This window comes from Pyricularia oryzae, chromosome 1, assembly GCF_000002495.2.
Source record: "Pyricularia oryzae 70-15 chromosome 1, whole genome shotgun sequence".
Classification (NCBI taxonomy): domain Eukaryota; kingdom Fungi; phylum Ascomycota; class Sordariomycetes; order Magnaporthales; family Pyriculariaceae; genus Pyricularia; species Pyricularia oryzae.
In genome coordinates, this window is record NC_017844.1 from 3,636,606 (window position 1) to 3,649,078 (window position 12,473).

Genomic DNA, 12,473 nt, shown 5'->3' on the forward strand with positions numbered 1-12,473 from the left:
TATTGGGGGGTTGCACACCTGACAAAACCGGCATTCTCTTCGCAGCAATAATTGACAGCGACAGCCGTGAGCATTAGAGTCGGAACTTCCATTTCTGCCGAATGATGGGTGGTACGACGACGCTGATTGGACCGCGGCTGCGATGGTCGATGTCATGGTGCGTCACCCCCCGAAACTTGTTTAGGCGAACAGAAAAAAAAAAGAAAAAAAATCTGCCCTGTCCTGTTGTAATACTTGCCTCTATTGTTTTCCCGTGGCACACCTCTGGCCTTCAACCAAGGATAGGCGAGCTATGCCATGGAAAGGAAGAACGAGTTCCAAAAAAAGGGTGACACAATACCGCACTCTTGGCTTGGCAGTTGCCATGAATCTCTGCCCCTCGACACCCGTGAGCTTGGTTTTTCCAGGTCTAGTGCTAGTCCATTTGCCGTAGTTGAATCGTTATCATGGCCATATATCTGTCGAGAACTGGGAATCGATTGTGACATGGTAATGGTTTCTGTCGATTTTTGAGGCCGACTTTTAGGTCGTATCATCACGAACCACAAGCCAAAAGCCCGGCCAAAACCCAACACGCCATACACCACAAAGTGTAGCTTCGAAACCACAGCATCCAAGGGGGCTACTAGAACTATCTAGTTCTAGAGCCAACGGCAACAGCAAAAAAAAAAAAAAAAAAAAAAAACCAACCGCAAAAATGGGCACACCAGGACCGATACCCTCACCACGGACCATGCTCGGCCCGCTGACGACGACGTGGCGACCGCCAGCCCTCTGCACGTACCCCATGGCCAACTGCGACGAGGCGACGAGGTGCACCACGCTCTGGCAGGGCCAGTCCTGCAACCCGGACCGCAAGGCCCACGACTGGACCGACTGCTGGCCGCCCCGGACGAGCGGCGCTCCGTTCCCAGGCGTCATGATGGGCTGGGGCCTGTACAGCCCAGCGTACCAGTGCCCCGAGGGTTACACGACGGCCGCGAGCGCGGTGGAGGGCGGGCGCGCGGGTTGGGATGTGCAGTTCAGCATGGAGAGGGGCGAGACTGCGCTTGCTTGCTGTCCGAGGTGAGAAAACCCAAACCGAAACTGTTCAAGTTGGGGAATGTAATAAAAGAAAAGAGAAAAAGAACAAAGGAAGAAAAAAAAAAAAGAGAGAGAGGTACGCCATGTTGACAAAATGACGGCTTGTGAACTTTGAAACAAATCGTGAGTATGCAGTGGATACACAATAAGCACCATCGTGGCAACCAGCACAACAGCCCAGACGTGCATTGCGGTCGCGACATCGTCGACATTTTCAACGGTGCAGTGCGTAAACGGCGTCCTCAAAGACTACGGACAACTCACCGTCCCCGGCCGCGGTGTCGCTTCGACTTACACATTGTTCGCGCCGCTGATTCAACTCAACTACCGAGCTCAAGACCTTGCCAGCAGCGGTAGCGGCGCCGTTGCAGGAGGGTCCAGCATTCCTTCGGAGACGGGGACGTCCACTCCTTTGCCTTCAAGCTCTGATGGCAGTGCAAGCGGAAACAGCAGTAGCAGCGACAACAACAACAACAACAACCACAACAGCAGCGGTGATCAGGGTGGCTTGACTCTGGGTACAAAAGTAGGCATCGGGATCGGCGCGGTCTTTGCGCTCGTGATCACGGGCCTGCTGCTCTTCTTTATGCGCCGTGCGCTTCAGAGGCGCAGGGCCAATAAACCGATTGGAGAGATGCTGCCGGACGAGAAAAAGGGCATCCCTGGACAGCCGGAGCTGGAGGGGGCCGAGATAAACGAGCTGGATGATACATCAAGACCGCAGGAGCTGTCGGCTGTTTGTGGTGATGGTGGTGCTGTAGGTACAGCTACCGGCGGCTGGGGTTCGCGGAAGGAAGGGATCCGGGCTGGGCGCGATGATGGTGTGGCACTAGGCTACAACAGCAAGGAAGAAACGGTTTTTGAGCTCGAGGGAAGCAGTGCGGCCACTTGGCGGCGATGAAGATGCTGACTGACATGAAAAAAAAGGCCGTATTCCAATTGATGTTATGTACCTATGTACAAAAAAAAATTACCTAGTAATGTTAATAATGTCTCGACCACAAGGATGCATATTTCGTAATCTGGTCGTCATGGAGGCTAGATGTGTTGCATTTCGTCGGACCCTGGACGTCGCCAAGTCCTGTACCGGACGGAGACTATGGCCAGGCTTCCACTTGATACTGCCCAGCTTTTGTCAGGGGTTTAATTGCTACGGGGTAGTTGTTTGGCATCAGAGGAAGCGGAGAGTGTAGCACCTACACCTACCTACCTACCTACCTACCTACAGAGCTAGCAACTACCTAGGTAGGTATCTTGGGTACACTACCTCCTTCATACGCTCTCGTTTTTCGTAAAAATTTCGGATACTTTCGGAAAGGATGATCCGCCCATTTCACAAAACCGAGGCCTGCATTAAATTATCTTGTTGTCGTAATTAGGTACCGTGGTAAAGTTCTCGGTTCAAAGTCTTGTGTTGCACTAGCTGCAGAATCTGAATGTTTCCTGTCAATTCGTTGGTTTAAGTTTAACTCATGGTAGCCAACCAATGCTGGAGGAGTGGGTACGATACCAACAAAGTCCGAGCAAGATGCAGGGATTATTCGACCCGCCATGCATCGATTACGCCAATTCATTCCATCCGTTGAATTCCCCGTGGCCAAGAAAAACAAGCAAGACAATGGAAGATACCTACCACCTAGTTGCTAGGTACTACAGATATACTAGAAGACTACCTAGATAAGAAATACAGATCGACTAAGACTATAGCAGTTACCTTGCCTGCTGTACGTAGAGCGGTATGTAGCGGTAAGTACTGGTGGCTTGCATCCATGATGGCAACATTGGGTAATTGACCTTGACCTTGTTGACCTTTACCCTCCCTCTCCAAGGTTTTGAAACATTTGCTCGCTTAACACGGTAAAACTCCGAATATGTACGGTACCTTTGGAGGCAGGCACAGTCAGCCAACAACACCTTCCAATACCAGCCTGGCGGTCTGGGATTTGCATCACCCCCACTCCAGCTGATTTGAGGGGGAGCCACCTGTACTGCTATATAGATCTCGGGTGTACAAGTTCCCGGCGTTGGCGGCGAAAATGATCCACAGAAACATTTGCTAGCCTCCATCCCAGACCAAGAAGAACCCAGTCGATGCCCAGTAAATCCCCCGCTCGTACAAGCAGTGCGGCCCATCGAATCGAAGAGTTCAATCCTACGAGGAAACACAGCACCAAGGAAGCGAGATGGCGAGCCAGAGGGGGGAAAAGGATAATAAAAATAAAACTAAAAATAAAAAAAAAAAAAAATCTTTGCGACTACTGTACTGTGAGGAATATGATTACGGACCTTTCAAATTCTCCCGAACCCGATGATGGGTGGCAGATCTTTCTCAGAGCATGAAGATCTGTTTTGCACCTGGGAAGTTGATCGCTCTTTCTCCTTTTGTTCCCTCCTGGTCCTTTTATTTTTTTCCTGCTTGGGATCTGATGCATCCTTCTCTTTCTCTCTCTTCATTTTTCTAATCTCCAGGCTGAGGTATAATACACTTCAAAAGTGGGACTCTTTCCGCAACCTGCCATCTGAATTGTTCCCATGCCATCTGATTTCTCTCATCTTCTACTTTCCCCTTTGGTCTCTTGACTACCCAAATCACATTAGAATAGTACCGACTCCCAAGATTGGACGACGGATGTTCGAATCGGGACAAACGCACCACTGTACAGGGCACAACTGAACTAAAGCCTTCGGGGTCACCCGTGTTGGCATGATGCTCAACTCCATCCCCAACGTCTACGCCCTAGGGCTTGCCGCAATATTCCTTGCCGCCGTCTACATCTACAGAGATGTGCGATGGCGCCGGTTTTCCCAACACGCTGATTTAGCTCAGCTCAAGCCTTCGTTGTTTTGGGGTCACATGAAGGCCCTCGGCGAAAGGCTCCGCGAGAAACCCGCTGGAACACACCATGATTACGTCTTTGCAGAAATCCAGCAGGAGCTGGGCAACCCTCCCATGTTCAACTTTGACATGAGGCCCTTGGCGCGGCCCATGGTTGTGATTGCAAACCATGAACTTGCTGAGCAGGCTAGTCGCGCCTCGAAGACTTTCCCGTGGTCGACACACAAGTCGCCCAGTTTGCATGAGATTTCGCCGCTCACCGGAGAGAACTCGTTGCTGGCCAAGGAGGGCGAAGAGTGGAAGGCTCTGAGGCGGAGATTCAACCCAGGATTTGCGCCCAAGCACCTCCTCAGCCTACTCCCTTGCATCCTGGACAAGACACAGTACTTTATCGACCACCTCGACCGGCTAGCAAGGTCGGGAGACGAGTTCCTGTTCAACGAGCTCACCACCAACCTTACGTTTGACATAATCGGCGCCGTCGTCCTCGATGTCGACCTCGATGCCCAGAGGGGTAAGAGCGAGCTGGTCAATGCCTTCCAGGCCATGACCAAGACCTTTCTGGATCCCTCGCCTCCTGGCTTTGCCAGATTCTTCCTGCGTCAAAGGTTCATCCGTTGGCGCCTCCGCCAGCGCATGGAAACCGTTCTCAGGCGATACATTATAGATTGCCACGAGAAGCAGAACCAAGCCCAAGGCAGCATCGGCCAGTCACGCAGTGTTCTGTCGCTCAGCCTGGAAGGCTTGGAGACGCTGGATGAATCTCTTATTTCTATGATAAGCGACCAGATGAAAACCTTCCTGTTTGCCGGGCACGACACCACCAGCATCGCGCTTCAGTGGGCCATGTACGAGCTCGCGCGCACGCCGAGGGCTCTTGCAGCTATCCGGGCCGAACTAGACGAAATCTTTGGGCCAGACACGAATCCTGCCACCGTGAGGGACCAGCTCCTGGGCCCTTCCCGCGAGGAACTCTACGCACGGTTGCAATACACATCGGCTGTCATGAAGGAGACGCTTCGTCTTCACCCGCCTGCCGGAAGCGGTAGGTTTGCCCCCAAGGGCAGCAACTTCCGATTCACGATGCCCGACGGCCAGGGCATGTCCCCTGTCATGGACAACAAGATCCTGTATCTTTGCCACTACCTGATACAACGCGACCCGGCGGTTTACGGCGAGACGGCTAGCGTCTTTGAGCCGGAACGATGGCTCGGAAACACGGATACGTCAATGGCGGGCGGTGGTGACCTGAATGATGCCGCCCCCGGCCTAGCGGGAGAGAAGCACGCCATCCCGGCATCGGCCTGGCGCCCATTCGAGCGTGGTCAGAGAAACTGCATCGGACAGGAGCTTGCCAACATCGAGATGAGGGTCATCCTCGCTTGCACCGTGCGCAGGTTCGACTTTGAGAAAGTCGGCTTGGGCGAGCTTTTGAGGGACGAGAAGGGGAACTTTGTGATGGATACGTATGGGCAGTATAAGACTGTCAACTTGCTTTACAACGTGAGTTCACATTCATCTCCTTTGTGCAATCATGATTCTGTTTCTGCAAATCTGCAAATCTGCAAGGTCAAGCAAGAATCAGTAGAGCTAACGTGCATTTCTTCCCAGGCATCTAAAATCACAGCACAGCCTACGGACGGGTGTAGAATGAGAGTAAGGCTGAGTGACAAGGCACAAGCTGCCAGCCGAACTTGAGGGCTATTGTCCTGCCTTTGTATACACATATAACAATGACTTAATACGAAACTTTTCAAGAAACGGCTCGAGTGCTGTGCAGTACTATTAAAAACGACAAGTGAAGAAATCAAATCTCTAATCTGTTTGTTAACTAGCAGCCTCTCAGCGGTAATGCGCACGGGAGGTTCCGGATAAAAACAAATTGAATCCGAATCCGGCAACCAAGCCGGCTAACTAGCTGCACGTATATTAGGCGCGCCAAGTGCAGCAGAATTTACTCGAGGATACCATATTTGACGATTAAACTGCAAGTAGAGAAGCTGTCACGAAGCCAAGAGCCACGTTGACGGATGTAATTCCCCTAAATCAGCCCAGGTAATCTATGAGGCGTGGGTTGTGTAGAGGTAAAACGGCAATAACAGCAAAAGAATAGAGGCCAAAGGACCGTGACGACGTTCAAACATGGGTTCCCCCACCAGGCCAAGACGCAACTGGGTACCCTGCCTGTACCTGCTGCTGCCGCTCGTCACATCGGAGCCAATCAACAACGCCTCAACAACGCCGGCAACCAGCAGCAGCAGCAGCAGCAGCAGCAGTCCCGCCACGGAATGTCGCTGGAACCCTCCCGGCCCTCTACATCCGCGCACGATTGCAACCTGCCCTCCCGCAGTGGACGACACCACCGCCACGACGAGGCGACCGTCCGCGCCGTGGACCCAGGCACCATACTGCGTCGCCGGCGACGACGATGAAAACGCCCCGTCTCGGCGCTACTGCACCTTCACCTCGGCGACGTTTCGGTCGGGCCGCGGGCTCGGCTTCGTCGGCACGCCCGATGCGGCCGCCGCGCTGGCCGACGCGCTGCTGTCGGAGCCGTGGCACTCGCGCTTCCCCTCGCACGTCGACGTGCTCGCCGACACCAACAGGAGCGGCACGTACGCCGTCGTCCCCGTGCCGGGCAAGGGGCTCGGCGTGGTGGCGACCAGGCATATACGGGCTGGCGAGATCCTGATGGCTGATGACCCGCTGCTGGTGGCCGACGTCGCGGTGGCGTCGCGAGGAGAGCTGATGCGGCTCGCCGTGGAGAGGCTGCCGCTGCCGGGGCGGTTCTTTGACCTGGCGCGGAGCTATAGTGGAGGCGATGCTGTTGAGGATGTGCTGAATACTAATACGTTTGCGGTCGGGGTGGGGGATGGGGATTACATGGGGTTGTACCCGGAGATTGCGGTAAGTGGGCATCCCTGATTCTTACAACTTGGGCTGTTTTGTTTTACATGTGATGAAATACATGCCGCTTGAGAAAGTAGGAGGCGCTGACGTTGTTTGGTGGTTTCCAGAGGATAAACCATGCTTGCAGCCCCAACAGCTTCTCCCGCTTCCACCCGTCCGACTTGACCATGGACGTCGGTGCCATGCGCGACATAATGCCAGGGGAAGAGATCACGATAAGCTGTATGTTTTTTTTTTTTTTTCCATCATCCAATACCCCTGAGCACCTGCCAACAGCTCCCCTCATATCCTCAATCCATACAAACAGACATACCCCTCGGGCTCCCATCCTCCCACCGCGCCGGCCAGATCCGCGCCTGGGGCTTCGCCTGCACTTGCCAGCTGTGCTCGACGCCCGCGGAGAGGCACCTCTCGGACCAGTACCGCGAGCGGCTGGGCGGCCTGCGCGGGCGGCTGATGCACGCCCACGAGGAGCTGGCCGCGGCCGAGGTGCACGCGATCGCCGAGGAGATGATGGACGTGGTCGAGATGGAGGGCATCATGCCGCAGCTGGGCGCGTACTGCGAGACGGTCGCGCAGGTGCTGCTGGCCAAGGGCGACGGGCGGGGCGCGCTGCGGTACCTGAGGATGAGCCTCGACGCGTGGCTGCTGTACGGCGGGGAGGACCACGCCCATGTGCCCAACGTCAGGAGTAACCTGAGGGATCTGGAGGCCAGGGTTTTGGGGGGATGGGGTTCAAAAGGCGCGAAAGGAATCTAGTCGTGGCTGGAAGCCAGAGGATTATGGGCACTTTGTCCAATGCAATGGCCGACACCATAAAAACGTTTGAGAGTCCTCCGAGTTTCTTGGTTTCTTGATTTGTCCTCGTCCCTAGACTAGAAACAAACAATCTCAGCATTTCCCCCTTAGACTCGAGACCTGGCCCCGAGCACCGCCTTGCCCACGCTGCTGTCGTGCGGCTTCCCAATCTCCTTGGTGATCCAAGACCCGATCTCCGCAACGGCCTCCAGATCCACTCCGGTATCCATCCCCAACGTCTCGAGGAAGTAGACCATGTCCTCGGTGGCAACGTTGCCCGTGGCCCCGGGGCTGTACGGGCAGCCACCCAGACCTCCCACGGAAGAATCAAAGGTGCGCACGCCATGCTCGAGCGCAACGGCCGTGTTGACCAGAGCCTGGCCGTACGTGTCGTGAAAGTGCATGGCGACATCCTCGCTCCGCACTCCCGCGGCCGAGATGCACCTCAGCAGGGCCTGGGTTCGGGGCGCCGTGCCCATGCCCGTAGTATCGCCGAGCGCGATTTCGTCGGCGCCCATCTCGAGCAGGCTGGTCGCGATCTCGGCGACACGGTGAGGGTCCACGTCGTGGCCCTCAAACGGACACCCCAGAACGACCGAGATGTAGGCCCTGACCCTCAGGCCCGCAATCTTGGCGCCCTTGATGACCTCGCCAAACGCCGCCAGCGAGCTCGCCACGTCCATGTTGAGGTTCTTGCGCGAGAATGACTCGGTCGCCGCGGCGAAGACGGCCAGCTCCACGGCGGGCGGGGATGAGGGCTTCGGCTCGGTGCTGTAGGATCCTGGATGGGCCTCCAGCAGCGAGAGTGCGTTGTTGAGCCCCTTTGTGTTTGGGGCGAGGAAAGCGTAGGTCACCGGGTTCGGGGAAGGGATCTCGTTGACGAGGATGTGTTGTAGGATTTCGCTCGAGTTGGCCATCTATGTGCACGAGTTACGGGCATGGTCAGTTTCAAGCTCAGGCGGAAGATGAGCAGAAGCAGAAAGGCATAACAGGTTTTGATTTGATCTTCAGATATACAAAAGAGACAAGCTTACCTGCGGAACCCATTTGGGCGCGACAAAGGACCCAGCCTCGATGGTGGTCAAACCCGTCTTGGCCAGCCTCTCAATGAGCTCAATCTTTGTGGCGAGTGGTATTGTGGTTTTCTCGTTCTGCAGGCCGTCGCGGGGCCCGACTTCGACGATTTTGACACGGTTATTGTATGAAGGTTGGTGTTGTTGCTGTTGCTGCTGCTGTGTGTTGCCCGCCGTCGAGTATAGCCGCGGCATGCAAGACCGCTTCAACAAGCCATTGACGGCCACGCGACGGGCGCAGCGGGCTGCAATTGGGGCCAAGGGAGCCATTGTTGTGTGTTATGACACTCTGGCCATTCGATTTCTAGGTTGTCGGGCGGAATTGCGGAGTATGTTGGTGGAATTGGCAAAGTAGCAAGTGGTGATGTCGATGGAAACCCGGAGAAGGACTGACTGACTGTGTTGACTTCGAGGGGAAATCGTCCGAGAGAGCTACATCCCTGACCCGCGGGCCGCATGACGTTACAGCCACTATAATATAGTGCCAAGCCGCATACCATCGGTTCCTGGGGTAAGTTTGAAATAATGTGGGGCACATCTGGGGACCCTCTCACGTGTATCCTCAAACGTCACCACCACCACCGCGCACATTTACACATTACGTGGCATAGCATTGTCGAAGTCGACGACCTCCAACGCCACATTGAAAAATTATATAACACGCATCGAAACAAATTGCCGAGTATATTTGGGGTTCAAAGACCAAGACCTGATAGCTGGGCACCAGATTAATTTTAGGCCCAGAGTTTTGTCTCCTTCTTCCCTCCCTTCTTCAACGAGCTCCTGCCAAAGCAATGCTGATAAAGTCTTCCTTGCTGGCAGCAGCACAAATGATCTCAAATCAGCACCTGCTTAATTCTACCCGTTTCCTCTTTACCTGTATCCCATGCGCTCTCACTTCATCCCATCCTTCAACTCAACCGTGCCATTACAAACATTCATCATCCCCATGTAACATGACTTTCCAACGGGCTTTTCTCTGTCTGCTGCTCTCTCCAAGTGCTCAACTCGGCTGTGACGGATTCCCTGGGCACATCTCACCCACGCAGCAGTCGATGACACCGCCGGTGCACTCACCATTCGAGTTTGCACCGTGGTCACTAGGAAATGTATAAGCCGCGCCCCGACACGGAGCAAAGAACTTTGACGGCCTGGTCCCGCCGTTCCTGTTTGGGTTCCGACAGGATCCGCGGCCGTTGTCGTCCGGGCAGGTGTTGAGGTCCCGCAGCTGCCTGTTGCAGCCGGTGACGACCTTTCCTCCGCACGAGCAGGTGACGGGCAGCGAGAAGCCGTCGACGTACGAGACGTCCACATCGACGAGGGCGCCGCTGCCAAACTGATCCACGAACGAAGCCTCGATCAACGACTCGTCGCCCACGATGGCGTTGGAACCACTCGCCTCGACCACCGCCACCATGCCGGCCCACTGCGTCGGCACGGCGAACTGGCCGATGCTGAAGACGCCCACCGTTCCCGGTCCGACGTCGCCCCCGACCGCCGGCGGGGCGTTGTCGTTGCGGGCGTGGCGGGTGCTGATGGGCGAGTGCCACGCGTTGGTGATGCGGATGGTCAGCGCCGCGGCCACCTTGTCCATGCTCGGGCCGGGGGTGGGTTCCGGGGCGCTGGTGGCCGTGCTGGCGTAGGCGTAGTACTTGGAGGCTCGGTCGAGGGCGCCGTCAATGGCCACGCCGTGCTGGCCGTGGTCGACGATGTCCTCGGTTCCGATGAGCCTGCCGACCGAGTCGTTGGAAGCTTGGGGAAGAGCATGGGCGACGCCGACAAGGCTTGTGATGAAGACTAGATAATTTTCAAACATGATTATGAGTTGGTGTCTCGGTTGAGACTAGACTTTTCGAGTTGGGCTGCCGGGACGTGATCCTGCCATGGGTATTCCAAGCGTGGGCTGAGTGAGGCCTGACAAACTTTCGAGTCGAGCGAGAGGGACTTTGTCTCTAATGGTGGTATACATATTAACAAAATCTTCTGTCAGGAGCCTTTGACTGCCCAGCTCCTTCTTCTTCAAATCAAGTTGCGACTGTATGGTTTCTGGTCTGAAATAATCCAATCCTTTGCTATCCAGGGAGAGCGATGACCGATTTTGATATGGCTGCCATAGCAGACCCTTTCATCCCTTTTTAGTCTTTCTTTCGGATTGAAACAATCTGCTACTTTATACAGATCTCCCAGCGGGCCCGTGGCATTGCTGATGAAAGTGATTGAACAATCCGAGTCGCGTCCTGTTCGAGCATTCACATAATTACCAGGATGAGATTTCTTGCGCCCAACAGTCCATCTTTCATGGTGAGATTCCGGGGTGAACGAGAATTTGGACTGGCAGTTGGATTCATGGGAACAAGCGCAGTCAACACTTGGCCTTTATCCATATCAAATGCGCAAGCAAGTGGGACGCCTTGTGGGCTCCATCACAATATGTGATCTGGCTTGCGATGGATGTTTGGCTTTTGTGTTTCTCGGTACATTTTATCCTTTTTGCAGCAGGAAACTGCTACTTCTGATCAAAATCGTCTCTGAGTCCCAACAACCGAAATGATGGAATCTATAACATCACTGGGTACCCTTTCTACGACGTCCAATTATGACATTTATAGGGGATGTGGACAGAAATCACGCGGAGGTGTGGTCTAAATTACCCCCATCGTCGAGGTTCTATCCCCAGCCCAGGGCTCACCGCCCTCGATAGTGAATGGAGAGTAGCTCCCCCAGAAATCCATTCCAAGGTGCAAACGAATGACTCAAAATTCAAGAATTAGTGCTTTTAGCGAGAAGTGAGTGTCCTCTACTTTGCACTTTGACCGGATAAATGAAGCACATACAGCACTGATAAAGCTCCCAAATTCACTGCTGGAAGATGTACAAGTAAATTGAAAGGCACCAATGTATTAATGACCCTTTGTAGGTCTCTGACACCAGTACTTTTTTTGTATGTATTTTCGGAATTAGAAAGCCAGTACTTTCCAGACGACCAGTCTGTATCGTCCAGTAAAGGCGGCTTGGGTATCAAGAGACAGAAGAAAAAGACCTCCCCCTTAATTCGCATCCAAAATCCTCACATAGCAAGGCAAAGCAACAAGCCCAAAGCCAAGAGCTTATCCCGGCGTCTCTCCCTGAGATAGTAATGATATAGTATATATCGAGATCCGGCCGTGAAGACCCAGACCCTTAGCAGAGTCACCAAGAAGGCTCCATAAAAATTCATCCGGACGTGGGCGGGAACAAGGTTGCAGATCCAGCCGCGTCTATGCGGCCCCAGCCCGAGCGAGTTCTCCTTGATGGCGTTGAGCATCTCGATGGATGCAAGCGTGGGCGTGTTGACCAGGAAGTTGAGGCTTATAAAGTCCCCCAAGCCGGCGCGGAATGGGTGACGGTGCGTGAGGTAGGGCCAGTAATGCTGGTGGTCCGGGAACATGCGAAACAGGGAGTCGGTGGGGAGGCGGAGGAGGTCCAGGAAGAACGTTTCGATCCCGGCAAAGAACTGGACCAGCATTACGGAGATGATGGTGCATCTCGTGGGGGGCTCTCTGGTGTAGAATGTGGCGGTTATAAACCGAGGCGGGAGCTCAGAATCCGCAAAGTCGAGGGGTACGTCTTCTTCCTCATCTTGCTCGTGATCCATGGCTGTGTTGGTGATCGAGGTTGGATTGAGGATTCGTGTAGCTCTCGGTATGAACCTATAACATATCTAGCTTTTTTTTTCTTGCTTGGTTATCTTTCCAAAAATGCTCCAGGACAGCCGAGGTCATTTCATGAAATAT

General features: G+C 54.3%; 6 protein-coding genes across 6 annotated transcripts; 3 read left to right on the top strand and 3 right to left on the bottom strand.

Moving 5' to 3' along the window:
• Positions 1-259: 259 nt before the first annotated feature.
• On the top strand, positions 260-1,984 carry MGG_09178 (uncharacterized protein; the record flags this gene model as incomplete). The annotated part of the gene is made up of 2 exons (XM_003709741.1): positions 260-1,065; positions 1,219-1,984. Exons 1-2 carry the CDS (start codon positions 698-700, stop codon positions 1,982-1,984), a joined length of 1,134 nt encoding a protein of 377 aa, XP_003709789.1. The 5' UTR covers positions 260-697.
• Positions 1,985-3,431: 1,447 nt separating this feature from the next.
• Positions 3,432-5,903, top strand: MGG_09179 (uncharacterized protein; the record flags this gene model as incomplete). The annotated part of the gene is made up of 2 exons (XM_003709742.1): positions 3,432-5,422; positions 5,853-5,903. Exons 1-2 carry the CDS (start codon positions 3,788-3,790, stop codon positions 5,901-5,903), a joined length of 1,686 nt encoding a protein of 561 aa, XP_003709790.1. The 5' UTR covers positions 3,432-3,787.
• Positions 5,904-6,061: 158 nt separating this feature from the next.
• MGG_09180 (uncharacterized protein) lies at positions 6,062-7,660 on the top strand (the record flags this gene model as incomplete). Its single annotated transcript, XM_003709743.1, has 3 exons — positions 6,062-6,826; positions 6,937-7,051; positions 7,137-7,660. The coding sequence occupies 3 exons, from the start codon at positions 6,062-6,064 to the stop codon at positions 7,586-7,588; spliced, it is 1,332 nt and encodes a 443-aa protein (XP_003709791.1). The 3' UTR covers positions 7,589-7,660.
• A 74-nt stretch (positions 7,661-7,734) lies between these two features.
• Positions 7,735-8,970, bottom strand: MGG_09181 (hydroxymethylglutaryl-CoA lyase; the record flags this gene model as incomplete). The annotated part of the gene is made up of 2 exons (XM_003709744.1): positions 7,735-8,544; positions 8,662-8,970. 2 exons carry the CDS (start codon positions 8,968-8,970, stop codon positions 7,735-7,737), a joined length of 1,119 nt encoding a protein of 372 aa, XP_003709792.1.
• A 733-nt stretch (positions 8,971-9,703) lies between these two features.
• MGG_09182 (uncharacterized protein) lies at positions 9,704-10,516 on the bottom strand (the record flags this gene model as incomplete). The annotated part of the gene is made up of 1 exon (XM_003709745.1): positions 9,704-10,516. One exon carries the CDS (start codon positions 10,514-10,516, stop codon positions 9,704-9,706), a length of 813 nt encoding a protein of 270 aa, XP_003709793.1.
• Positions 10,517-11,767: 1,251 nt separating this feature from the next.
• On the bottom strand, positions 11,768-12,205 carry MGG_09183 (uncharacterized protein; the record flags this gene model as incomplete). The annotated part of the gene is made up of 1 exon (XM_003709746.1): positions 11,768-12,205. One exon carries the CDS (start codon positions 12,203-12,205, stop codon positions 11,768-11,770), a length of 438 nt encoding a protein of 145 aa, XP_003709794.1.
• Between the last annotated feature and the right edge of the window lie 268 nt (positions 12,206-12,473).